This window comes from Ciconia boyciana, chromosome 2, assembly GCF_034638445.1.
Source record: "Ciconia boyciana chromosome 2, ASM3463844v1, whole genome shotgun sequence".
Taxonomy (NCBI): Eukaryota; Metazoa; Chordata; class Aves; order Ciconiiformes; family Ciconiidae; genus Ciconia; species Ciconia boyciana.
In genome coordinates this window covers 128,479,944-128,505,407 of record NC_132935.1, presented here as the reverse complement: position 1 = coordinate 128,505,407, position 25,464 = coordinate 128,479,944, and the positions used below count along the sequence as shown (strand labels likewise).

The following is a 25,464-nucleotide window of genomic DNA, read 5'->3' as shown; positions in this document are numbered from 1 at the left end:
AATAGTGTTAGCATAATTCTAGTGTAAAATAAAACCAGCTGTATCCATTATAAGTGCATTACTGCCAGGAACTGTAAATATGTTTATGCCTGATAGCCTTTTGACTCAATAATATCCTGCTATCTCTGTTGGGCAGGCAAGTTTTTAAACCAAGAAAAGACAGGTTATGATTTTCATAACCAAACTGTGTTTCTTTTTGAAGTATATTATCTAAATTCAAATTTTAAGGTGGTCATTAAAAAAATCTGCCTGTGATTTTAAAGGAGAACAATTGAAATGTCATCTTCAAAGTGGTGGCAAGAAGGTACAATGTGCACTAAGAACAAGTTATTCTTCCCAGATATATACATACGCAGACAAACCCTGCCATATCATACCATACAAACAATTTTAATTGTGTAGTTACAGTCAATAACCACTCCTAGTCAGAACATTTCTGCATAAAGAAAATTGTGATACACTTATAAAAACAGCCAGCTGTAACAAAATAACTGGTGTTTTCATAGCAATAAACTCATAAAAAAGAAATACACCTTTATACAGAAAATTTATACAGCTGTAGCTTTAAAATTGATTGTAAACCAAAGGAAGACACATTGCAAACATCAATTATTTTCACATTAATTGCATAAGTTTCTAAGGTGATCTATTAGTTTTATTTACCTAAGCTTATTTGCATGATAGTAAAAATTGCATACAACAATAAGAGTGAAGCTTATAGTATGAATTGCTTGGATAACATAGAGCACTTTTTATAGGCAACTGTGTAAAGCACATTTTCTCTATTTAAAACTTTTAAGACACTTTGTTTTACTGCCCATCAAAATACATTTATAAATAGAAAAAAAAATCAGTATGATAACAAGAGAAGCAATATTACATTTAACGGAAACTTCCAAAAAAATTAATTACAACATGATGCTGCAGGATCTACAAATAAATAATGAGGACTAAATTGTGTTTCACATTTTCTTTTTCATTTTCTTTAAAACCATGTAACAATGAGAATGGAAAAAAAAAATACAGTGACCTTTATTTCCAAAAGAAAACAAATCTGAATTACGGCAGTGCCATATAATACAAGGCATTTGTTGGCATATGTTATCTTTAAACTGCATTCCACAGTCTATAGTTCTTTTGTAACATACAATAGAACAAGAGTAACAAACTCTTTTTTATTTTATTTTTTTAAATAAATGTGAGTTTCCAAAGATCAAGTGTGGAGTGCTACAGTAATAATTAAAAAACAAGAACAAAACAGAAACAAAAAACAGTAAATCACAAAAGTTGTAATGCTTGTCTGAAGGCTCCAGAATCAAAATCACTGGTATCATGCTTATTGGGTACACTCACAGTGTATCCAGTGAACACAAATTAATATCAAACAATCCTCAACGCTTCATCTGTTGCTGCGAAGCAGTTTGTAAAACAGAGTAAAACATCTAGTGCAGTCTGCATTATCCTTTTTTCAACTTTTGTGCAAGTTTTGGAAGATTCATTGGCCAAACAATGAATAATAAAGGTTTTTGACAGAACGCAAGATGGAATTTTCATTTCATTAGTAAATACCAGTGGCACTGTTGAAAGAAAATAATACTTTTAGATCAGTCTTTCAATTCAGCATTAACCTCTGTGTTCCCTTCTACTGATAACTCTTCTTCTAGTTTAACTGAAAAAAGTGTGTTTGCATTTTTGTCTTGGACGCTGTCTTCTAAATCCTTGAGCAACTCTTCTTCTTTGTACTCTGCAACATCCACCTCCAAACCAGAATTGTCCTTCAGCTTCCCATGGTGCTTGAGATAATATCGCTGGTTCTGAAAGAACTTGATAATGGTGTACTTGGGCAGGTCAAGCTGAGCGGAGAGAGTCTGGATTGCTTCTTCATCTGGATACAGGCCTACGTCTTGTATGAAACTCTGTAGGATCCCTAGGGCTTCAACAGAAATCTTTGTTCGCGGTCGGGGTTTCTGACGATTTTCATCCTCAGATTCAGCTGGTGATGCTACTGTCGGTTGCCTTGGGGGTAGTCTGGGACCTGGTTGCTGCTGCTGTTGTTGCTGTTGTTGCTGTTGTTGCTGCTGCTGCTGCAAGACAAAGCACAGCATTTTTTTTGTACATGTATTCTTGCTCATATTTTGTGTTACCAAGAAAATCCGGGGGGAAAATTGCAAAGCTATAAACAAAGGCTTAGTAAGTTTAAACGACAAAAGGGGGAAAAAAAGAAAGAAAGAAAAAAAAAGGCCCATTACTGCTGAACCAGAATTAAAATATGAGTTAGTAACTCTCTGCATATCTCAAAAGTGTCTGTACGTGTGTGAGCAGAGACGAGGGATAAAGGGACAGTGGGATACGGACAGAGAGGCGGAAGGAAAACACTGGCTTTGTCTGACTGAAAGCGCTGATGACGAGACATCGGTGCAGTTTAGCTGACAAATTTTAATGAACATGCTCCGTGAGTCAAGCGCAGACAAGACAAAATGCTAAGTAGGTGACATAGTATAGGATTAACTTGACCAGCTTAGCCAGAACTGTAGCAAGGGCAAAGTGAGAAAAGTGCCAGATGAGGGCAAACGCACAGGAGCTCTGCCAGCAGCAGCAGCAGCTGCCGCCCAAAAACAAGGGCTGCAAATCTCTAGCCATAGCTAGACTAAGGGACTGGAGGTATCAGAGAGAAGGAGAGCATTTTAGCTAAGTGCAGAAATACCCCACTACTGATCTGACCATAGCATGCACTGAAGTCTCGTCAAACTTGCAAACATTACGACAGAATGCGTTAGCTGGAAGCGCCTAACGTCACGCTGTCAAACCCAGCCTCGGCAGGGACAAAGAGATCTGGAGGTAGGAAATCTGTATTTCCCCTTCTGGCTCTGACCTCTCTTGCCTGTGGTCTCGGAGACGGTCTGCCTTGCATGTGTTCAAGTATCCCAACGTATAAACAGGGAACAAACATATTTACCTGCTTCTGTGTTTGTGCTGGGGATTATTTAGTTAATATTTATAAAGCACTAAGATGCAAAGCTCTAAATAAGTTGCACTATTATTATTATTAGAAGGGAACATGCTGCATTCCAAAAACTCAGGCAATAAAAATGAGCCAGTATGCACATCAGAAGAATAAGATAAAGCAAATCATGATGTAAATAATTAACAAGAGCTTAAAATGAAGTTTTGCAAGCATGGATTCAGAAACATTCTTAAAAGGTGAGGCACTGAGCCCCAGGGACAGAAATGTTTTTCTCATCCACCACTGGAGTACAGTACATTATAAGATCATGTTTAAAATCAAAAGTAAATTTATCAGCTACTGCTTTTGTTGACAATTCTTTTGCTTCACAGCACAGGAAGCACTGGTTAGTAAGATATTTTGGATCAGCAAATTTCTTGTCATATGGTACAAACCACCAGTTATTATTAAAAAACAAACAGCAGCAAAACAAGCAGTTGCTATCACTACATTTCATTTCCCTTTGCGAGTCTCCCCTCGACAATTTTTTGTGTGTCGGTAGTGGTTCCCAAGCTTCCAGTTGCAGCTCACTTGCAGACCCTAAGAAGCACAAAATACTGTACGAATAGTATAAACATTGGAGGAATTGCAATTCTGTCCATTTTGCAGTGCCACTGGTGGTTGTGGAGACCGCATAGGTCTCAACACCCGGTTTAGAAGCCACTGCTTTAAGTAATCTTATGGTAAGATCTGACACAAATGCTAGTGGAATTTGGGCTCTTGCCTCATCCCTATTCACATTCTTTCATGTTTTATGGTCCGTGAGCAGTCCCATTCAAGGCTTCAATCCCAAAGAGATCCAAGACTACTCCCAGCACATTAAATTCTTACAAGACTGGAGGCTTTGTATATATAGTTTGAAAACTTGTGTCTTGGCTACATATTTATGCATCTACAACAATTACCATGTAGAAGAGCAGAGACAAAACTCAGGCCCAATCTCCCAATCCTTACTCTTACAAGTCATATTAAGATATTACAATGCAACTGCTTATGTGAATAATATTTCTGAGATCAAACACACAACTTTTATCAACAAGGCAAGAAAATCTAAGTAAGTGGCATAGTGATTGAATGTTTATACTATGCATAAGCTTCTCCTTTTATCCCCTTAAGAAGCGATTTTATTAAAAACAATGTACATTTTCAAACAAGTGCTGTTTTATTACTTAATATAGATCTTTCTCTCTCTTTTTGCTAAATCAAACAGCAAGTTTCCAGGCTTTCACAATTATTTTAGTACTTGATATCCTAAGGGATTGTCTTATTCAGTTTGCTTTATCTTTAATATACACTCGTGTTGTTTCTGGCTGCGAGATAACTCTATCCTTCCTAGCTTTGTAAATATTTTTCTGTATAGGTAATACAAGTGATACACTGAGTCTCAACTGAGGTTGGGAAAGCATGGGGTATTATCTGCCCTTTAAGAGGGAGCAGTTAAAAGGCTGACCTCAGGTCTTTCATGAGGAGGGATTAAAGAGTCCCCAGCTCAGAGAGACAGCAGTCCGCACCGCCAACCTGGGCTGCAATATTTACCACAACAGCCAGCCACGCTCCCGGCTCGCGGTGCCCGTGCGAGCAAAGGGTGGCTGCAGCCCCCAGAGGAGGGGGCACCGCCGGGGCTGCCCCGGAGCGGAGGGCGGCTGTTTCCAAGCCCCATGGCGTGGGTCCTGCATCCCCTCCTCTCTCTCCCTGACACGGTGCCCTTGTGCCAGCTCACCTGCGGAGCAGCACCCAGCCAAGGTCCAGCGGTCAGCAGGCCTGGTAAGAAAGCGCCTCTATGCTCTCCTTTCCCAAGGGTGGTGGGAGAGGGGCTCTGAAGGAAAAACAAACAAACATTGACTCACCCCAGCCTCGACTGGGGTTAAAGCGGGATGAGGAATCCCCTTCCCTTCACTCCTACCCGGAGCGAGCTGCCGCTGTTGAGGGTTCGAGCTTAGCTTTTGAACAGCAGCGCAACAAGGTCCTCCCGCTTTGCCGGTAAGGTGTTTGACAGCCGGTGCCAAACGCCTCTGCCTTTCGGTCCTGATGCCTGACTAGCCGGGGACAGCCAGCACGGAGGCTCGCCCTGCCCGGCACGCAGCTGCCTCTGCGCCACCGCGTCCACGCGCGTTTGCGAAAAACCACCGAACCGAAACAAAAACCGTGGGTGGTCGCACGCTCTCCTTTGAACTCTGGTGGCGGACAGCAGCGCGCTCTTATCTCGTACCGGGAGACCTGCGTTTAGCCTGGCCGGGAGGAAAGAAACACTAATTTCCTTTGCTCCATTTAAAGCTTTATTTACTTAGTGCTCTGTGGGATTGGCCAAGGTAAACTAACCTGAATCTGTTCTGCTGGCACATGGATAATGTGGGAAGGCCTGTCACCATGGTGATGAACTGCATTGCTTTCTTGTTCATAAATGGCATCGCGTTCAGGCTGAGGAAGACTGAGGAACCTTCGGATCATGGAGAGATTCTCCCAGAGGGTCCTGTTCTCTGGTGAGGGATCTTCTTTCCAACGTAACAGCTCACAGAGCCACCCCTTGAAGATAACACCAGCAAAACATTAGTTTTTTTCCTCACTTCACGAGGGCCAAAACGAGGGTGAAACGTGTACTTTAGCGGCGCTGCATTCTCTCACGCTCTCCCCCGGTAAGAAAGGTCTTTCACTGCAAAGGCTGGGCTTAAAGCAAACACCGATACACCGAGAGCCCGCCGTGCTATTTCATAGACCCTTGCCAACCGCGAGCGTTTTGGAAAGCACCTTCCCCTTGGTCCCGCACCAGAGCGCTCTTGTTTGTTTGCTCAGAAACAAACCGGTTGGTGAAGGCAGAATTGCTTACACGCTCCCCTCCGCAGGACAGGGGTTTCATTCACGCCAGTATATTCTCTCTGCTGCCTATTTTCTTTTATGCAAGGCTACACCCATCCGAGAGCATTGACATGGTGCTTCGTGAGCCAGTAGATTGTCTACTGAGCAATTTTTAAAATCCTGGTACTACTACTCAAAACAAGAAAGTACTTCAAATATCTGCCTTGACTGTGGGGCTGCCTAATGTAAATCTTAGCGGTAGAGGAGCTCCCTAATGCCCTTTCAAAAGACAGGAATCCTTTGACTAGATGCAGTCAAGTAATATCTTCTTCCTATCTGCTACAAGTAGAGGTGCCTCTGCAGGTGAACTTATTTCAAGTGACAGATGATTATCTGTTTCAGGATTTTTCTCACAGACCCAGAAAAAAACAGACCCAGTTTTATGTACACTACTAGGGCTTAGGGGGGAGCAAGATACGCTCAAGCTTCTGATATACCCTTTATACCATTTCCACATCACAGGACAGCAACTTGCCTAAGACCTTACCTACTCTAATTCAGACGTGGTTTTGGGATACGTACTATGAAGTTGGCTACAGAATCCCCTGCAAGAACTGCAGTGGTTGCTAATTTGCTTCCAAGAGACATACAAGTTCATCTTGAAAATTTAACAGTTGCTTTCTTACGTCGTCTCAAAATTTAATTGAGCATTTTTTTCTTAATTGTGCACCGGTAGTTTTAAAAGAAGAGTACAAATACTCTAGCTAGCACAGTGTGCATCAGCAGCAATTTTTTGGTATATTAAAATTTAGAAACAAAATATTACATATGTAAAACATGCATACTTCCTTTCTTTTAGCTTCAAGGATCTGTTTTCAAAACTAGGTCCATGCAATTTTATTTCTTAATGCTGTAGGAAAGATAATGTGACATTTTATTGAATCAATAAATAATATAAATGTACAGAAGCTTTTAGATGCTTTTTATACATACTGGTAGTTGAAAAATGGTTTATCCAGACTAGTTTACTACTAGATACAATAGCTACATAGATACAATGTAGATATGTATTTTCTTGAAGACATCATATCTTTAGCTAACAGTTAATAAATGCAGTGTAAAAATATTGCCACGATAGGAAGAAGTGAAATAAACAAATAATCTTAATGCATTCATATTGTATAAGAAAATATTTAGTGAGGTGTGTATAAAAATTTGAAGTATATTCTGTTGGATGTAAGTGGCAAGCTGAACAAATGACACAGGAGAAAATGCCCCCAAGAAATAGAAATAATCAAAATGACAAATGTTAGAGAGATGGTGGTAGCAGAGCTAAGAAAGCAAAAATCTAAATGGGGCCAAAATCTGGCGGGTGCTCACTAGGTGTGCTAGGGAGGGAGGGGAGAGGGAGGAGAGTGGTGGCAGCAGCAGAAGGGCCCCCTTGCACCCCGGGGATGGAGTGCAGCCCATTCCTTGACCACGCGCTCATTCCTTGACCACGCGCTAAGGGTGGATGCCGGGTATTGCGCCAGGACTTGGGAAGCCGGGCCACAAGCCTTCATACAGAGCACATAACGTACAGCCTGTCCCAGCTGGAATCGTATGGCATGTTTTTAAAACAGTAGCAAGTGTCTGTGAATTCTCCCTCTGCATCATAAGGCACCATGGGACATATTAGCAGTTTAATGTACGAACTCTCCCTGCCCCTAACAAAATCAACACATTGCTTGTGGTTCTCTGCCCACCTTGCTTCCATGGGGATACGTGCTGGATTATGCTCAACAGCAGTATTAGTTTTCTACAGCAAATTAAAAGACGTGCAGTCCGAAAACACAGGTAGTTCAGGAGGGGAGGACGAAGGGGAGGGGAGACAAAGATGAAGAGAATCAAATCTAGGTTTTTTTGATTGAAATGCAGTTACAAAATTTTTAATTAAAAAAACCCCCAAAACCAAAACAGCCTGCCCTGAAGCATAAAAATTGTCCTTTGGTTGTCTGGAGCCTGCACTGCTTCACGTTGAAACTGTTGGTCCTCTTTCTAATGGTGGTGAAACAGAGAGCAGAGCTGACTATCACGGCAGTTCAGTGCAAGTAAAAAAAAGACAAGACAACCTGTCCCTTCCCATGACCGCTCTCTAAGGTATACAGGCAGACTGGAAAAGAAATTGCACCATGCATTTAGAAGCTGCACATATTTTGTCTGGTGATGACGTGAATCACAGATTTTTTTTTTTTAAAAAGACAGTAGAAACTCTTTTTAAAAGTCCAGTAGTAAAAATAATTCCTAAGCAATCACATTTTATGCTGATTAAACGTATTTCACAACAACAGTTTTTGTTAACTAAGAAATTCCTTCTCCCCTTACTGTCTTTTTGGTTTCTATATTTACTAGATCAGACCTTATTTTTATTAATTACTGACAACTAAAATTATATTTCCACTGAAATAATACTTCTAACTCCTTATCTAAAAATGATTTGATGAATTGTAACCTGAAGCATGTCTCTGCTAGCCTTTCAGGGAAGCAGCGATTTTGAGATACTGAAATCAGATGCTTCTGACACAGTACGCAGAATAGACTGATATTCTACCAAAATGGCTCTTTTCCACTGGATTCTTCATGTTTTTAAATAAGTAGACATACTTTGATGAAATATATGATGGGCAACGTGGAAACAACCAACTGAATTATTCTAAAATTACAAGGATAGAAACAATTTTGTGGTCTTCATGGTTTATTTCCGGAAATATTTATGAAAGTTGATCTCAGAAAAATTCTCAGGAGAGACAGTGAATGGGCAGTTACAGAGGCTATAGGGGTTTACTTTGTTAGGAGACTACAAACTTTATACCCGTATGCTTTCTTTTGGTTCAATGCAAACAAACAAAACCATAATTATTTCATTTAGTTTCAGGTTCAGAATTCTGTATCTGACATAAAGGTCATTCATACAAGTCAACTAAATGAGAATGTATGAAATGTTTTTGTAAATTTTAGGAAAAGTAATCATACAGACTTTTCTAATGGAGAATTTTAAGTTCTGTGAAATTTGTAAGTTTTGTTTCCATTTGATCTAAAGAAGTATGAACTGCTGTAGTTAATGCAGTTGAATCTACAAGTGAACCTAACAAGGCTGATTTTTCTCCTCTTACACTCATTTAAGTCTAAAGCAATTTCTGTCTAGTTCAAACAATTTATTCTGAAGGAGGGCTTGGATCACTGTTTTTCAATGTCTTACAGGAAGTGGAAAGGACCACAAAATAATAAGGAAATATTTATAACTCAGAGTAGATTACCACTGGTTTATACAGCATATATAGTACATCGTTAAAAAAACAGCCTTAAAATAATTAAGCAGACACATCTATGCAGCAAGGCAAACCCCCCAAAACTCTGCAATGACATTGGGAACAACCTTGATTTTAAAACAGAGTAAATTTGCCAGGCAACATTACACTGAATATAAAGAGAGTACAAAGCAAAATATAAACATTAGCCACATGTAAATATGTTTGGAGAACTTTCAGGATGTTACTACTTTTCAAACTGACAAAGTTTAATTTGACACCTTCTGTTCTAAAACCTTTGTTTCTATTCAAAATCACGCTTTTAGCTGCTATCAATCACTATGCTCTCCCTATTACTTAAAATACTGGCATGGGCCCTGGATAAGCTGAAAATGCCATGCAGATGAATTCTGAGATAATATGTTCAAACCTGTTATATACAACACAAATCCTGTAAAGTTATGTATTGTAAACCTACATTTATTGGGAACTAAAAGTCTTAAATCCATCTGCTACAAAGAAAATACTGTTATGCACTTTCAAGTAACCAAGTACCATCTGCAAAGGTCTTGCTACAGTAAGCAAGAAAATGGTGAAAAAAAAAAAGATGCTAAACCTAAGATATTTAAAATAAATAAGAGTCTTCTGTCTGGTTTTCTGATAGGGATTTAGTAAAGAAACATAAGACATTAGAGGAAAAAAACCTGTGAAAGCTGAACTGCCAAACTATTGCAGGAAAAGCGCAAAGAGGATAACTGCCAAACATTAGACTCTGCAAGACCCATGAGCATGCTTATTTTAAAGAAAGCATTTATGCATTTTATGTATGTATCCAAATGCTATTTTATTCAGTCTGACCTGTGCTGTGTTTAAATAAAATCTTCTGCTCTTTCATGTAGAGTTTCTAACAAACTATTCTTGCATTCTGGTATCTTTCTTACTAAAAGAAAAAAAAAGATAATTGAAATCTGCACTTAAGGTGTAAATACCAATCCTAACTAGATCAAAGAGGGTAGCATTACAAGCATGAAAGATGTTTTCTGGGCAAGGCTTTCCAAATCAGCAACAACCACATCTGGTCTGGGAAGAAAGGGCTTCAAGGTGGAGCAACTGAACTCTTTTGTTTGGTCAATTTGCTATAGTGATAATAATTTGCCAAATGATGAATATTTCTTACAGAATAACTAACAAAGACTCCAACATTTTTTAAAAGAGCTGTAATTTGAATCTAAGAAGGCAAAACATTTTAGAGTATCAATGCTAAGATATGAACAGTTTTTCTTCGGTATACTATATCTAAGATTATTTTGTATCATTCTCTGGGGCGTATAGTATAATAAAAATACATGGTGTTAAAAGAAATCAGTCTAAATAGGGAGGTATTTGATACAAACATTTTAGCAGAAAGTGTGAATTGCATTTCAGCATCTACTGTGAACAAAGACTAAGTACATAATCCATTAAACAGTACTTCTAACTCAAAAAAATTGAGTATTGTAGACTAAAGTAGGCATTTTGAATGAGCACATTTTCAGCAACTAACTATAAAGCTAGCAATTTATCATTCAGCAAATAATTTTCTACTTTTAAAAGAATCTGTAAGTGTTACTTATGCTAATGAAGACTGTTTTTAATCTGCCCACAAACATGCTAATAGAGGGCATTTTTTTTTTTATTTACAATGCTGAAGGCACTCCAGTTTATAGAACACAGATATGAAATTACACTTGGTAAAATGGGCTCTCAATTGTCTGAGCAACCCAAATCCTTCACCTTTAACACAAAAGCTTATAGACAAAACAAAGGAAAAGAACTCATGAACTAAACTTTAAATATTGACTTTTTCCCCTTCAAAAGCCATCCAACTCACTTTACAAATCTCATTTTTGTTCCAAATGGCTGTGTTCAACATAGGTATTTCCATTCTTTTCAAAACAGAATACACGTATAAAAGAGAAGAAAAAAGGCCGACATCACCACTACAGTACATGCATATAGTCTTAGTCTTTAGTATTAAACTTGTAAGCTGCTCATTGTACAGAAAGGTTGCTTTTGGAAAAGTCATAATACTTTGAACGAGATACATAATGGTAGCAAAGGAGTACTGAAAGCATTTTAAATTATTTACTAGGTTAAAAGGGTGAAATGGTACTTTAAATACATCAAATTTCATCATCTGGGCCATTTTTTGGTGGCAAAGTGGTATTGATCTTTCCAAATGCTTAAAATTAACTATTTCCAGAAGGTCATTATTTGATTAAAGGCATTAAAGTTGAGGGCAAGAAATGATGCACTTTGTCTTCTTTCCCATTCAAATAATCATGTAATTTAATCAGAACTATCCCTTCATGTCCTGTAATAAAAATGTTTGTCTTAAGATATTGTTCTTTACCTAACATATTAACCTTTAAATGTTATGAAGTTCTTAAGAATAATCTCTGCTTAGAGAAAATTCTTCCATAATGCAATGAAAGGATCTCCAGCATTTAAATTGATAAGGCCAAATTTCCCCTACACATTGACTGGAAAATGCATTAAACCCTTCAACTGAGATTTCTCACAGTGTTCAACAGGATTGAAAATTCAGGGAGTTCTGAATCAGTAAGCTCATGCATATGGCATTGAGAAGCAAAATAAACAAATGTCACTTCAGCACAAACAAATACAACAAATAAGTAACAATGGACGCTGCTTTAATTTATCTGGGAAATGTGGTTTGCATTACATTTGTATTATCTGGAAAAATACAGTAGGGAACACCCACCGCAGGGTAAGAACAGAGCATTTAACTAAAAATTAATTTTCATGCTGAGATTACTTAAATCTGACTTCTTTCTGGATGAAATACCTGTGGGTTCAGACATGGGAACAAGCCTAGATGATGAGAGCAGTCCTTTTTAACCTTAAATGTTCTTCTGGAATTTCCTGACTGCAGGAAAATTTGACTGCAGGTTTATCTTTCCTAAAATACATAAATTGTCCTGGTTATCTCCTATGCAAAGCTGAATAGACCTAAATGCTTCACAGAAGAACTGAAGTCTATTAAAAGAAGGGCCACTGGATATTTTTACAAAATTTTAGGAAAACTAATAATCTACCAGACTTAGTAGTTTTTGATACCAAACAACACATTTGTTAGTGAAAATCTTTTCAATTTAGCTTATATTTTCAAGTAATTTTAGGAACGGACTTGTGAGGCACATACTTTCGAGTAATTTTAAAAACTGCTGTGAGTTTTCAATACTTTGGGATTTCCCTATTTTGCTCACAAAACTGTCTATCTTTGATTCACGAAGCAAAAGCTGTTTTTCAGCCTGTTCCAGAAGATGAGTAGAGATACCAGAATACGAATGCCTCTTCTTGAGACGTGGCCTAAAGTGATAATAAATGTCCCCAGATAGATGGTTGCCTTAGTATTTTATTTACACTAATCAGGCTTAAGTTTCAGGCTTTGCCTTTGAGCATTCCCCTAAATCAGGGAAAGTTTGAAACCTGAAGCTGTCCTTTATCTCCAGATATTTCTGGTTTATCTATTTTACTGGCTTTCATTACTAGAACATTGAAAGGGGAAGCCAGATGTGAATTTTAAGTAAATCTGTATCTGCCATCATAATAGATGAGATTTAGCAAAACAAACAAACTGAAAACCCCACAACCTCATAGGGCTTTTCAGAAGAAAGGTAAACTTCACTAGCAGAAAAACTTCCTTTGAAGAATACTGAAACAGATTATACAATTTCCTTAAATTTCTTATCCAACCTATTATTCAGCTCCACCATCTGTCTGGATGTTACCTCCACCTCTTCTCTGGGTTGTGAAAAACAAATGACCAAACAGCTAGCAGCGGTACTATTTCACTGCAATTTTTTGGTGATATTTTAGGGGAAAAGGATTCCTAACATCTCTTCTCTCTGCCTTTTCTCCTCTCTAGCTGCAGCACTTAAAAATTAAATACGTATTTCTATTCTTGTAAACATCCAAACAAATACATACAAAAAGGAAACTTGCTAAAGCAACCTCTAAAATTCAATGACAAGCAACAAACAAGTACAGAAACAAAATGACCTGGAGAGCTGTGGCCCTGCTCCCACAGCCTTGTCTGTCGTATCAGACCTCTCGGTGAGTGGCTAAGAGCCAGTGCTACCGAAAACCTTGTTGGATTAAGGTCTGAGGCTGCACCAAAACTGGTGGGTATGTTCCCTGTGTATGAGCACTTGAGACGTACCACCAGCTCATGGAAAGAAAAAACCTAACCCGTAACTCTAAAACTGACTGAAAACATAAGTATCATTACTTTTTAGTTGAGTACAGAGGGAATTGAATTATCTAAATTGAGGGCTTCTCCCAAGCTTGGTTTCTCTGCTCTCAGCCTCCTCCACCTTTCCTGTCCCTTGTTCAAATGTATCTTTTTTACAGTATTGCCTTCAATTGCCTAGCAATGATAGATAGGCACAAGCCCTAATCAAAAACATAATATGCATGCCTTTGAAAATCTTACATAAAATGCAGCTACATTCACATGTAAAAAGAAGGGAAAAAAATACTAGATGCAAAGAAACAGTGGGTGAAGCTTTATTCTGCCTTCCTCTACCCCAGATCCTTCCTCTTTCACACATGCGATTCAATTGGCATTGTAACTGCAAGATACATGTGATGAAAATGGACTTAACTATAAAAAAAATCTAAACAAGAAAAAACATCTGCTAATTATTAAATAAGTCAGTCTTAGTCTGGTACATTACTTTTTATAGTACAGGCATATAAAATGGGTCAGTGGGTTTCACAGAGGGTGACTAGTAATATATGGCCCTTTATCTTTTATTTAAGTAGAGAGAAGTAGTGATTTCACTGCAATACTGATGCTTCCCTTGAAAGTAAATACAACCCTAAATCCAACCATGACCCTTAATAGCCCATATTTATTTATTCTTAAACATACAATCAATTTTTGTATGGCAGCTATATCTGCAGTTTAGTTAGAGAAGAGTCTTTAATAGAAAGAGCCTGGCAATTTTAAAAATCTTTTTTACTACTATCAATTTACAAGTGAACAGCAAATGTTTATTATTACATTGCTTACAGAGATTTAACATTTGCTTTGGGGAAAAGACCTCTAGCAAAAAGGCCATAGGGCCAAAGTGTCACTTCCGTAATTACTTATACGTGTGTATATCACGTTGTTAGATTTATTTTTTTTTTTAAATTATAATTTCCCAGAGTGAGTAATTTAAATCCATGGCTTCTTGTCATATGCTTTTTCTTTCCAGAATTCATTTTGGATCAGGGGAAGATCTACCACACACTGAGGAATCACAGGCTCATAGATATTTGGACTTCATTGTAAATTCAGTTCAGCTGACAAGATGTTCCAACAAGTGACATCATTCCAAAACATACACAGCTCAAATCCATTCTGAGACATCCCTTCACATTTTTACGGCCTAACTAAATGTTTTCATATAGATTTGAATTAGACATTTAAATATTCTGAAAAAATTTCTTTTATCTCATCTCTTGCAGTTCAGCTGGCTTCTGTGGCTCTCAGTTTCATAGTGAAGAATGCTTAATGCTCTGATAATGCCAAGGGTGAGGAGAGTCTTAAGAAAATTGAAAAGAAACTTTTCCCTAACTTTCCTCCAGATTTTGTTAACCACAGAAACAGTCAGAAAATTAATAACGCCCATTACCTCAAAGCAGTTTAAAAAAATCTTTAAAATCCACACCTGTGAAAGACATAAACCTCCCAGCAAAAGAGAAGGGAGCAGCCAGAATGTATCTCACCCATGGAAAAATAAAGGCAGTGAAGCCCTTAGAAAGCTACAATACCCTTACTCGTAGCTTGGTTGCTTGGGGCATAGACTTAAAAGAATAGGAAAGCTGGATCAAAAGGGAAGCTGAAGAGATCAGGTTTCTCCCTCCCGGCTGGCTGAGGGTGGGAACCAACACAGGAGTGTTTTCAGGTAGTTTGCCATCGGGCTGGGGACAAGAACAGCCACAAGGGAAAAGCTCCTAGAGAGAGCAGTGCTTCGTGTTAGACTTTTCCTCACCGGCCAAGAAAAGTGCCAGCCAAGCTGAGCCCCAGCCATATTTCCAGGCAGCAGCTTCGGCAGCAGCTTCTGCCCTTAAATCAGGCGCCGCATGGAGCAGGCACAATTCTTCCTCCCCGATCCCTCCATCCCATCCCCTTTCTCCGGGTGAAAAGGATCAATCCCTTTAGTTAGACTCTCTCCTCATACTAAATAAGAGTAGCAAATGATTCCTTAGAGGTGAAGCAAACTGGCTGCCCCAAAGCAAAAATAAAAAGAATCTCAGGTAAGCCCTTCATAGCTTTTTTAAAATAACTGTTTTTATATAAACAGTGGAAAGTTCCTATATCTGTAGAGCTTTCTCTTGCATGTTACATATACTAGAGATGCTAAGCACCTGGCTCAGCAAAATACCTAGTCACCTGAGTAAACCTGCAGACGTAACTGATAGGTGTGCAAATCTTGCTCAGCTGGGGTCCAAAACTTCAGGGAATTCTGCTAAGGACCACTCAGTCCAAACACCTTTACTTCACAAAGATCCTGAAAACTAGTTTCATTTGCTTCTTAAATGCTGCCATCCTGAAGGAAGGGAACACGACACTGCACAGGAATAAAAATGAGATGACCACTGAATAACAGTGTGGATTCAGATAAAATTTGGCAGATTTGGAATGAGACAAATATTTGCAAATTGGAATTTTTCCCCACTTAGCTAGCTGTGTGCTTGCCCTAGTCTATTCATTATATGCCAACAGTCTGGGGTAATTCGTAACCAAAAATCTGAAGTTTGACTTAGAGGCTAAATTTGAGGAAAATAAAAAAATGGACACAATGAGAAATTATTAGGAATAGTGAAATTAAATATCTGGAACAAAACATTCTCTCCTTTCTCACCTTGCACCTAGAAATCCTGTAACATTCTTTCAGGTGTTGTGTGTTTTGAATTATCCAGTTTAACATTAAGGGAAAAAACACTTATTTATTATTTCTTACTCCTTCCTTCGCCCAACAACCCTTCACCTGAATTGTAATCGGTCACTCCTTTAACAAACCGCTTCTTGGACCATTACTGTATATTTGTGTTTGCATAAGATGCCTTTATTCTTTGCAGTAACGTGTTTAGCAGCTCTCGGTTTTTCAGGAGGAATTTCACTCTGTCGTTTCCTGTTTTGTTACGGGTTGAGCTCACTTTTGTTTTCTGCGCTGTTTACTTGGTACCCTGCTTCCCCCATTGCCAGGAACCAAGGGCTGCTCGCTACCTCCTCAGCCTCCCTCTTGGCTCTAGCACTACAGCTTTGTTTTCATTTCCGTACGTCATTAACTCTCATACAGCTCGCTCAGACTTTCCCCCTTTTTTTTTTTTAATAGTGCTTTAGTTTCTTCGTGTTAAAACACCGACACATTGAATCTTCAAAAGCCTCCTGAATCAGTGATCTGCCCACAGCAGGCACGAGCACCCAGAGAAATCGAGAACACGGCTCTTTTCCCAGGTATCTCCATGTTGCCATGCGGGGAAAGGAACGATGTTTCACCCACAAAGACGGCGGTGCTGGCGACCAGCCCTCGGCTCCCCACCACCCAGCGAAAGCCCCAAAGCGACTGCGTGGGGGGGATGCACCTGGAGTAGCACGTCCTAGGCACAGCTCCAGCACGCAGGAGACAGCAGTAGGACAGGAGAAAGGGGCAGATGGAGCAAGAGTGGATGCTGAGGGTATATACGGGAGAGGAACGGGGTGGGAAAAAGCCAAAGAAGGGCTAAGAGGAGAGCTGTAACGAGAGGAATTAGTGAAGGTGGCAAGAGGAAAACAAAACAGAAGGTGAGGATACAGAAAGCGGGAAGAGAGATTAAGAAAATCCATCCTGCCAGAAACAGCACCTCTTGTCAGGCAGACAGCAGGCGCTGCCTGGGGAAGAGCTGATTCATGCATCTGGAGTGTAGGAACCGAAACACCTCTACCTAAGAAAGGAAAACTAAAAATAAAAGACTCAAAGAAGGTGGGAGAGGGTGCCGTGCTTTTTTTCTTTTGGCAATCCGGTGCTTCCTGACTGCATGACATTTTTCGAATAGTTTTGTGAAGAAACGAGAGCTAGATTTCGGGACCTTTGCAAGAATCCTGACGGTTCATTTCAGCATTCTCTCTTCCAACACGAGCCCTTCCTGCCCTCCTCTTCGCCTTACTCCAGACTCATTTTTGAGACATCTGCAGCCATAGCACCTCCAGGGCTTCAGCTGCACCTCCAAGATGAGATTTCCCCTGTGTTTGGGGTCTGCACGGACACCGGGAGAGTCAATAACGGAGGTGGCACTGCCGTGCAGCAAGGGACACTGACGGCACACCACCACTGACTTATTCCAGTTCAGCTCTGGGGGACTAGTAATGCAGTCAGTAACTGCTGGCCAAGTGGTACGAGCATGGGTCTTTAACCCTCTCTGCAGCAGTCTGGGGGGACATCTATGCAGTCAAATTTTCTGCTACGCACTGTGCCTTCAGTGGCTTTCAAAAACTACCCTGCTCACCTTCTTCTGACTGGCTTTGAGCACTGAGTCTTAGTTCCCTGTCTCTTGCACTTTCAATATTGCCACTGCATCACGAATCACTGGCAATGGAGAAAACAATCTCTTACTAAAGCTACTTTTTTTAAACCTCCCCTGGAAGCCTTATTACAGATTAGATTTGATGAATTTCTATCAGATGCACTGCACCACTCCTCTCGCCTGACAATACCTGCAACAGCTTTTGGGGAATCTGCTCAGTGGCATTCTGCACACTTACTTTTTTTTTTTTTTCTTGCTGTAAGAATTGGTTTAGAACCTTATAATTAAAACTTTCTACCAAAATTGCATTAAGTTTTTCTCTGTGTAGGAAAAGTAGCCAACAGTGATCTACTAAAGAGTAGATGGTTTTAAAAAAATCCTTACCGAGTATTGAAGGCTGTTTAATTAGGGCAGGCTGAACAATTTAACTGAAAAAAATGGATTTATAAAAAAACCAAAACAATTTACAGATAATACTTAGTTTCCTAAAAACTAACCATAATCTGTTTTCATAAGAAGTACTGGAATGTTTTCATTTAAAAAAAAAATAAATCAATTTTCCATTTGCCAAAATTCTAGACACTTTGAGGATTCTTTTTTAAAATAATCTTTTCCCCAAAGGAAAAGGTAAAGGGAAGAGTTAGCAAAGAGACAAAATTTGTAGTGAAAAACTTTGGCAGGAAATTTTATTTCTGCTAATTCAGGTAGCAGTGAAGACTACATTTTTGATTAGAAGCTCTTCTTAAAGCGAGGTGTTTGCTGGCATGTTATTTTGAAAAACAGCACAGTAGGATGACTTCTTTAATAAGTGGGCATAAAACCCAGAGATTAGAAAGTCTCAGAGTGAGAGACAAAACCCCCGTGTGATATCTGATTTCTTTGCCAAATCAAGGAAGGTTTTTAATAAAGGTCGTGGAGAAATAAACTCCAAAGACAGCAGTGTCTCTTTCCCCCTATGTGTTTACTCTTTTATTTCACTCCTTTACAGTGAAAGGCAGACCTTAACATGCGCGCGCACACACACATGCACACACAAAAGGAAACAACAACCAAAGAGGAGGAAAAAAAAAAAAAAAAAAAGAGCCTGAAATTTTAGTTACACCACATGTGGTTTTCATTTGTGAAAAATGAACAAGCTGTTTGTGGTTAAACTGTCTAATCTGCTGTTATCAATCTAGCGCTGCATTCAAGATTTACAGGATACATCAGCTTCTGTGCCACATTAGCTGTAAAAGGGAGAGGGGGTGGGAGGAAAAAGGAGGAGGAGAGAGTTTATCCTGAGGAATAATATTTCCAATGCAGCCACACTCACACTACATCTGGTTGTGCTGGTAGCGGCAGTTAAATTGAAATATTTCACAGCGTGTGTCAGAAACATGCAGAATGGTAATTATGACAGATCTGATTAAGCCTGAGTGCCACTAGCTCCCTGGCCAGCTCCGGTTGTGCAGGTGTGACCTTGTGCGTGCCTGCGTGTGTAAATAAAATTAATTACAAGCGAGAGGGCGAAGGCTTCGGTGACATCACAAAGCGGAGAAACTCCCAAGGGGGAGACCTAATGGAATATTTTCCCTCAGTCTAATAATACAGTTCATATTGACTTGAGGTAATTAGTGGGATCATTAAAGCAGTTTTCCCGGCGTATTTGGCTGCCTGATCAGATTAGTGAAAATGTTCTTCAGAACAAGCCCTGTGTGGTCTGCCAGAGAAGGAGGAAATAAAAAGCAACAAAGCATATTTTGGAATGATAAGCAGCGCTGGACTTTTTGCACGGCATTTTGCAGGGCCTGTCTCGGGAGCCTGGGCACCTGACTCTCCTGACCGATTCAATCTTTCATCCCAGGCGCACGTGCTCCCACTGCACGTCATCTAAGACTTTTTAATTTTTGTTCCTCTATCCTTCAAAACTACGCTGTCCCTATCCCTTGCTGCTTAAAAAAGCAGCCCTGTGGAAGTGGTAGCCTTAGAAGAACTACATTAAGATAGCGGGGGGAAGGAAGAACAACAAATATGTGATCAGCAACCCCCCACCTCTCCCCAAAAAGCTAACAGAAGATTGAAGGCACCGGTTTGAGAATTAGTAATGTTGTCATTTCCTAACAAGCTTACCCCAGCAAAAAACAGGAAAAAAAAGAAAAAAATTTAACTATGATATAAAGTCTTCCACGGTAACAGAACACAGAGCCCTAATCAAGAAATGGACCATTTGTTTAAAAACAGTCTATTGAGCATGCTCTACCTTGCAAATGGAATATGCCAAGCTCTGTCACAGATGGCAAGCTTTGACAGTTCCCATCCGTAGCGTCGATACTCGACAGTTCAGCACAAGATCAGTGACATTCTGTCTCATTAGAGCCACGCTAATTATCACAGCTAGTTTCAGGGGAAACCATGTGTTGCAATGGTCAATTTGAAGGAGTCTGTGCATCAACAAACTGGTAATAAGGATCAGACACCTTATTATATGACAGCATGCTGCCTATGATCTGATTTACTGAATCAGAGGTACTGAGGCAACACTGAAGCCTGATGGGTTATGGAATCGCATGTACACAATGCGTATCTGAAATATGCTTTAAAAATAAAAGGGAGCTATATAGAAACAATACAAATAAAAATTTTAAAATGTTGAAGTTATGAGGATGTTTTTCATTTGTCATTAAGACATGCAGAGATGTTCAAGATCTTGTCAGCCAGTTTTATCTTTAATCAAATCATATAAAATAAATAATTCAAAATGAAAACTGTAAAATTATGGATTATGCTGAATTATAATTCATTCCATACTCTGGTTTTTCAGTTTCAATAACATGTACCAAACATTCCTTATGTTGTGCCGTCTTGCTGCTTTAACAGAATTTTCTATTTTGTAAAGAGCTTTCTCTACTTGGCTCTCTCTTTTTTCATTTGTACATTTAATGACTTAAACTTGCACTTCTCCTAGCTTCTCCCACCCAGTCGTGCTCCTTCCACCAGACAAAAACCATCTAACCAAGAACTTCCCTTTGCTGTTTCTGGCCACCTGCGGGGCCGCATCCTGCCAGGCGCCCAGCGGTCCCAGCCCCAGTGCCTCCCAGGGACGTGCTGCAGGCTGAGGCCATGAAGGCGTTAGGCATTAACTTCCCCACCGACGCAGGGCAGGTGCGCGCCGCATCCCTCCAGGGAAGCTCTCCTTAGGGCTCAAATACACAGCGGTTCCTGAAGCTGCTACCAGTTCTTTAAACGGCCTCTATGCAGATTGTAAGCGGCGTTTGAACAGCTCGCGCTGCCACCCGCCTGGCTGGGAACCTCTAGCCGGAGCCAACTGGACCCCACGTGTAAAGCATGCTCAGGAAGCACACTTTTTCATCGGTGTGTCAACAAATCCAGCCTTTGCCTTACGTGTTGAAAGGGCTGCCTGCCCCCAAGGAGCTGTTTGAAGAGGTCCATGTAATCCTCTTACCAGTTAAGCATTTTCCATTCTGTACCTTTTTCTTTGGCTTGAACTATTTCAGGTTTTAATGCTTTTTTTTTCCCTCTATGCAGATTTCCATGGGCAATTGCACACTGATATGAACCACCTTGGAGATTTTAAGGTGGTTTCTCTTCAGTGCATCTTTGTTGATTCAAGAAGTTGCTGTCTACTTTTTACTAGCGGGAACCCAAGACTCACTGAAGTCAACCCACTGCACCAAGGTCATACCAATAACGTGGGATACGGCCAGGAGATCAATGCCAGCCCTTCTCCAGGTCTACCCAGACTGAGCAATAAGCGAGTTAACTGAACTCAGTTTTTCTACCCCCTTTCTCAGAAAGCATTTAAAAAACATTTCCTAAGGAAATTTCCCGGGGCTTTAACCTTTATTTCTGCGAAGAGATGTTGAAAAAGAGATTAAGACATGGGGCAGAGGAAGGACCTGGAGTGCTCTGAGCGTTCATTTTGTTCCCACAATAGAAACCGGAAAATCTCCTTCCCTCCAACCCGGGTGAGACAGAACACAGTATGACTCTGCAACATGATATTTTGTGAAAGAAACAAATCAGCTCTATCTGCCAAGGTTCACAGTTTCACTGAATGACACACCACTTCATGGGGCAATTCTTGATCGTGCACAGAAGCCCATCTTGCTTTCTCAGTTCACACTCTTCCTCTCCCATCCCCGCTGACACCCGATCCTGTCCTGACTCCCGCTGCTCATGGCACCTCTTCAACTGCCAGAGCAATCACCCCTGGCTAGCGGAGGGGGGAGGAAAATACATTAAAAAAAATAAAATAAAAAAAATAGAAGCTGTTGTGTGGTGTACTTCTGCTGCTAACATTTTCTAACTACTGTATCTCACCTCCCCATGAGGCTGAGGGGTTTATTTCCAGGTGGACCCATGAAACGACGGCAGACCTCAGAGCACGTTTTGTTTCCACCTCGCGTCTCCCTGTGCAGTATCCCTCCCTGCTCCACAGAGAATCCATTGTATGCCGAGGGGGGGGGGGAAAGAAGGTTTTTAAGCCAAGATTTAAACCCAGGAAGTGACTCAGCTGCTCTTAGGGAGACAAAGGCGGGAGACGACTTGACGGAGAAGCGGGGTGACAGGCGAAGGACCGAGCCCCCTCCTGCCCCCCAGGCTGGACCCCGCCAGGGCAGCCCAAGGTGCAGCGCCCTGAGGAAACAGCTTTGGAAATAAATTTCAAGACCCCCCTCTTAAAGCCATATTGTTACCAGAGGGTTACTCTTGGTGATAAAAAGGTTTCTTTTCCCCCCGCTGGAAAATAGTTGAATAGATCATTCTATATCTGCGGTAATGGCATGTTACATCTTCGTGCCAGATCCACAATACCGTGCTTGTTCAGTGTGGGAAGCTGTTTAAAAATGACTTTCCTATTAGAGTATATAGCTTAGTCTCTAGATGGAAAAAGCCAGATCAAAGATATAGCATTTATAAAACTGCTGGTTAAAAAGATAAAAGTGAGATAACAGACATCAATTTTTCACCATAAATCTCTGGGTTTACTACAACATTAAAATTTCCAGTAAAAGCAGGGTTTTATATACCTGAACTCTAATGGCCTATTCTGAAAATATTTATGTCAGGAAAAGCATAGTATTTGCATGCCAAAAGCAATTTTAGTGCCAATGTTTAGCATTCCCTTCCCATTTAACTCCTTCCCATCTACTCACGAGTGTTAGATGCTCTGCCTAATGCCTACCCGGTGCGCCTTCCCACCCAGCCTTTCGGAGGAGGACGCTCCAGGTGCGTACTAAAGCAAAAAGTCAAATGCTTCTAATAAAATACCACTGCACAAAATACTTGCATGATGGCTTAGGATGGAGTCTCTAGCCTGGCCTGAACCACCGATTTTACCTCCATGCTTTGCATGCAAAACTACTCATTTCCAAGGGGCTAACTGCCTAACCAAAGTGAAAGACGGGGACAGAAGGACAGGAAATTGGGCAACAGGGTGCAACAGCTCAGAAGTAACAGGTCAAAACTTTCTGTAATTAGATGAGGTTTCTGGAGGTATGGGTGGCACTCCATTAGTTTTATACTAAAATTAAAATCGGAACATGATTCTACAAGAGTCAAGCGTCTCGCCTCCAACATACAGGCGTTTTGATTCGGTGAGAAGGGAGGGCATTCGGCACCTACTTGGCCATACACAGCAATCGGCACAATTGACACTGCAGAAAAGTATCAATTTTACCTATTTACTCTACTATAAAGTAAACCTATTTAGGTATAATAATGCAGGCTAACGGCCTTACGCTGTAGCACATGGGACGCTCAGAGGTACGGAAGTTGATATTACTTCAGTTTTTGCAAACTGTAATTTCCTAAATTTAAGAAAGCTTTAGCAACGTAAGCTGATTTTCAGCAAAGTTTTGCTTTCTTTCCTACTTCATACTAACACGTGCAGGCCCCAGCTTTTCAGGATAAGCCATTAACATAAATGTAACTTCTCAAAATACAGCAAGCATACAGGAGCACTACAAGTCTCTACTTGCCTTATCTCTCAGGGCTCTTAGGCTTGGGGGTTTTTTGTTTGTTTGTTTGTTTTTATGGAATAAAATTAGATTTCAGCATCTGTCACCATCAAGAAAAAAACTCATCCCTGGCTCCCACATGAAAACATTGTAACCAATGCACAGCTACTGAACCATGATGCCTTAATGATCATTACACAAATCAACTTTTTTTGTTTGAAATAACGAAATTAAGAATGTGCTTTGATAATTACTTGAATCAGACTGTCAGGTTATAAATTTAATAAAAACCCAATATGATTAAATTATAAAAGTAATGCATACCACACAAATTTATGTATGTGTGGATTCTTTTCATTTTGACTTATTCAGGTGAGCTGATTAAATTTTAGTAAACAATATTGTTAGTATTGCTGTTCTACCACTAAAAACCAACAACCTGGGAGCAGACACAAAGCACTCTGTAAACCTTTCTGTCTTCCACTTGCATGTATTTTTCTAAAGCTCTCTTTTAACATAACCTAACAAAAAAATACATAGACCTATTAGGCAGACAACTTGCAATAAAAATGTAAGATTTTAAATACTGACATTAGGTGTTTTGCCAATTACAATTCTAAAACTCCCCAAAGATATGATGTATTCAAGCAATTTGAGTTATAATATCTTCCTCAGCTCCTCAGTATAACCATAGTAACTTTTAAAGTATATATTTTGAACTTAACAGAATTTGAATTTATTCTGCAGATAATATATTGATCCTTAAAAACACAGAAATTTTAAGAATATACAGAATGCATACATTCCTACATGGGAAAAAAATTCAACATTTGAAGGAATCTTCTAGCTAAGTCTCCAAACTCGTTCAAACCCATGTGCCAGATAGTCCCTTTTCTTTGAGAAAGCCAACAAGCCGCCAGCAAAGTGCACCGTGAAACTACAAGTACGCAAATCATCACTCAACCTAAGCCAGAGCACGGTCTCACTAATATCACTGCAATCTCGTCCTGCTCCCGTCACCCCTTCCTTGCCCTGCGCTATGACCTCTGCTGCACCGAGCACCTGTAGCCAGCTGGTTTGTTGAGCATGAGGTCCATATGCGGTCCTCCGTCAATCAGGTAACTCTTGCCAAACACACTAACACGCACAAGGGAAGATGCTTGTTTTTTACCTCGGCGCTACCTAAATAGAAATTTCTGTAGCGCATCATTTAATAGCTCTTCTGTACAAAGTGCTCTAGTCAGCAGAACATTATCTGCAGTCTCCTGGCTCAGGCAAGCCCAGCCACCTTGCAGATGCCGGCTGCTTCGACACCCAAACTAATGTTGACCCAAATCAGTTCCTTAAAAAAAAATAAAAAAAAAAAATAGAAAGGCCCTCCAGCAAACACCTGTCTTTGTCCACTGGCAGAGCTTTAGGTCTGCTTTAGGTCACGTATTAGTTTGTACCATAACTCCAGACTACACTCAGCAGTTAATCAAGTTTTTATATCCAAAATAAGATCAGATTAGCAATGTTCAATTTTTATGATGTTTAAAAACAAAACTGTTAACCAACGCATCATTTTCTAATATGCGTCCTCCAGACTTTTCACTATAACTGGAAGCGATTATCCCAGGATTTCCAGTTCTGAGCGGGAAACCAATATCCCCAAATGAAAAAAAAAACACAACAACAGACCTCTCTCAAGAGAAGTTCTCTTAAACAATGTCTCAACAAGCCTCTTTTTTGTGCAATAGAGATTTCTTTGCCCCAACAAATAATTGTCTGTACTGCTGACAAGCTCCAATGCAAAATTTTTACAAGGCAGATATCTCCTTTAATATATGTGACTTTGCTACATATTTAAAACTTATTGATT

At 39.9% G+C, this 25,464-nt stretch overlaps 1 protein-coding gene across 7 annotated transcripts in view; it reads right to left on the bottom strand.

Moving 5' to 3' along the window:
* Window positions 1-419: 419 nt before the first annotated feature.
* Window positions 420-25,464, bottom strand: part of SATB1 (SATB homeobox 1) — a 76,379-nt gene continuing 51,334 nt past the window's right edge. For 4 of the 7 annotated variants that reach the window (XM_072854015.1, XM_072854011.1, XM_072854010.1 and 1 more), the window contains 3 exons: window positions 5,324-5,527; window positions 4,725-4,820; window positions 420-2,084 (listed from right to left, as the gene is read on the bottom strand). In XM_072854015.1, the coding sequence (XP_072710116.1) occupies window positions 1,605-2,084; window positions 4,725-4,820; window positions 5,324-5,527 (780 nt within the window). In that variant the 3' untranslated portion in view covers window positions 420-1,604. The remainder of the gene's footprint in view (window positions 2,085-4,724; window positions 4,821-5,323; window positions 5,528-25,464) is intronic. The other 3 variants (XM_072854014.1, XM_072854013.1, XM_072854016.1) reach the window with 3 other exon arrangements.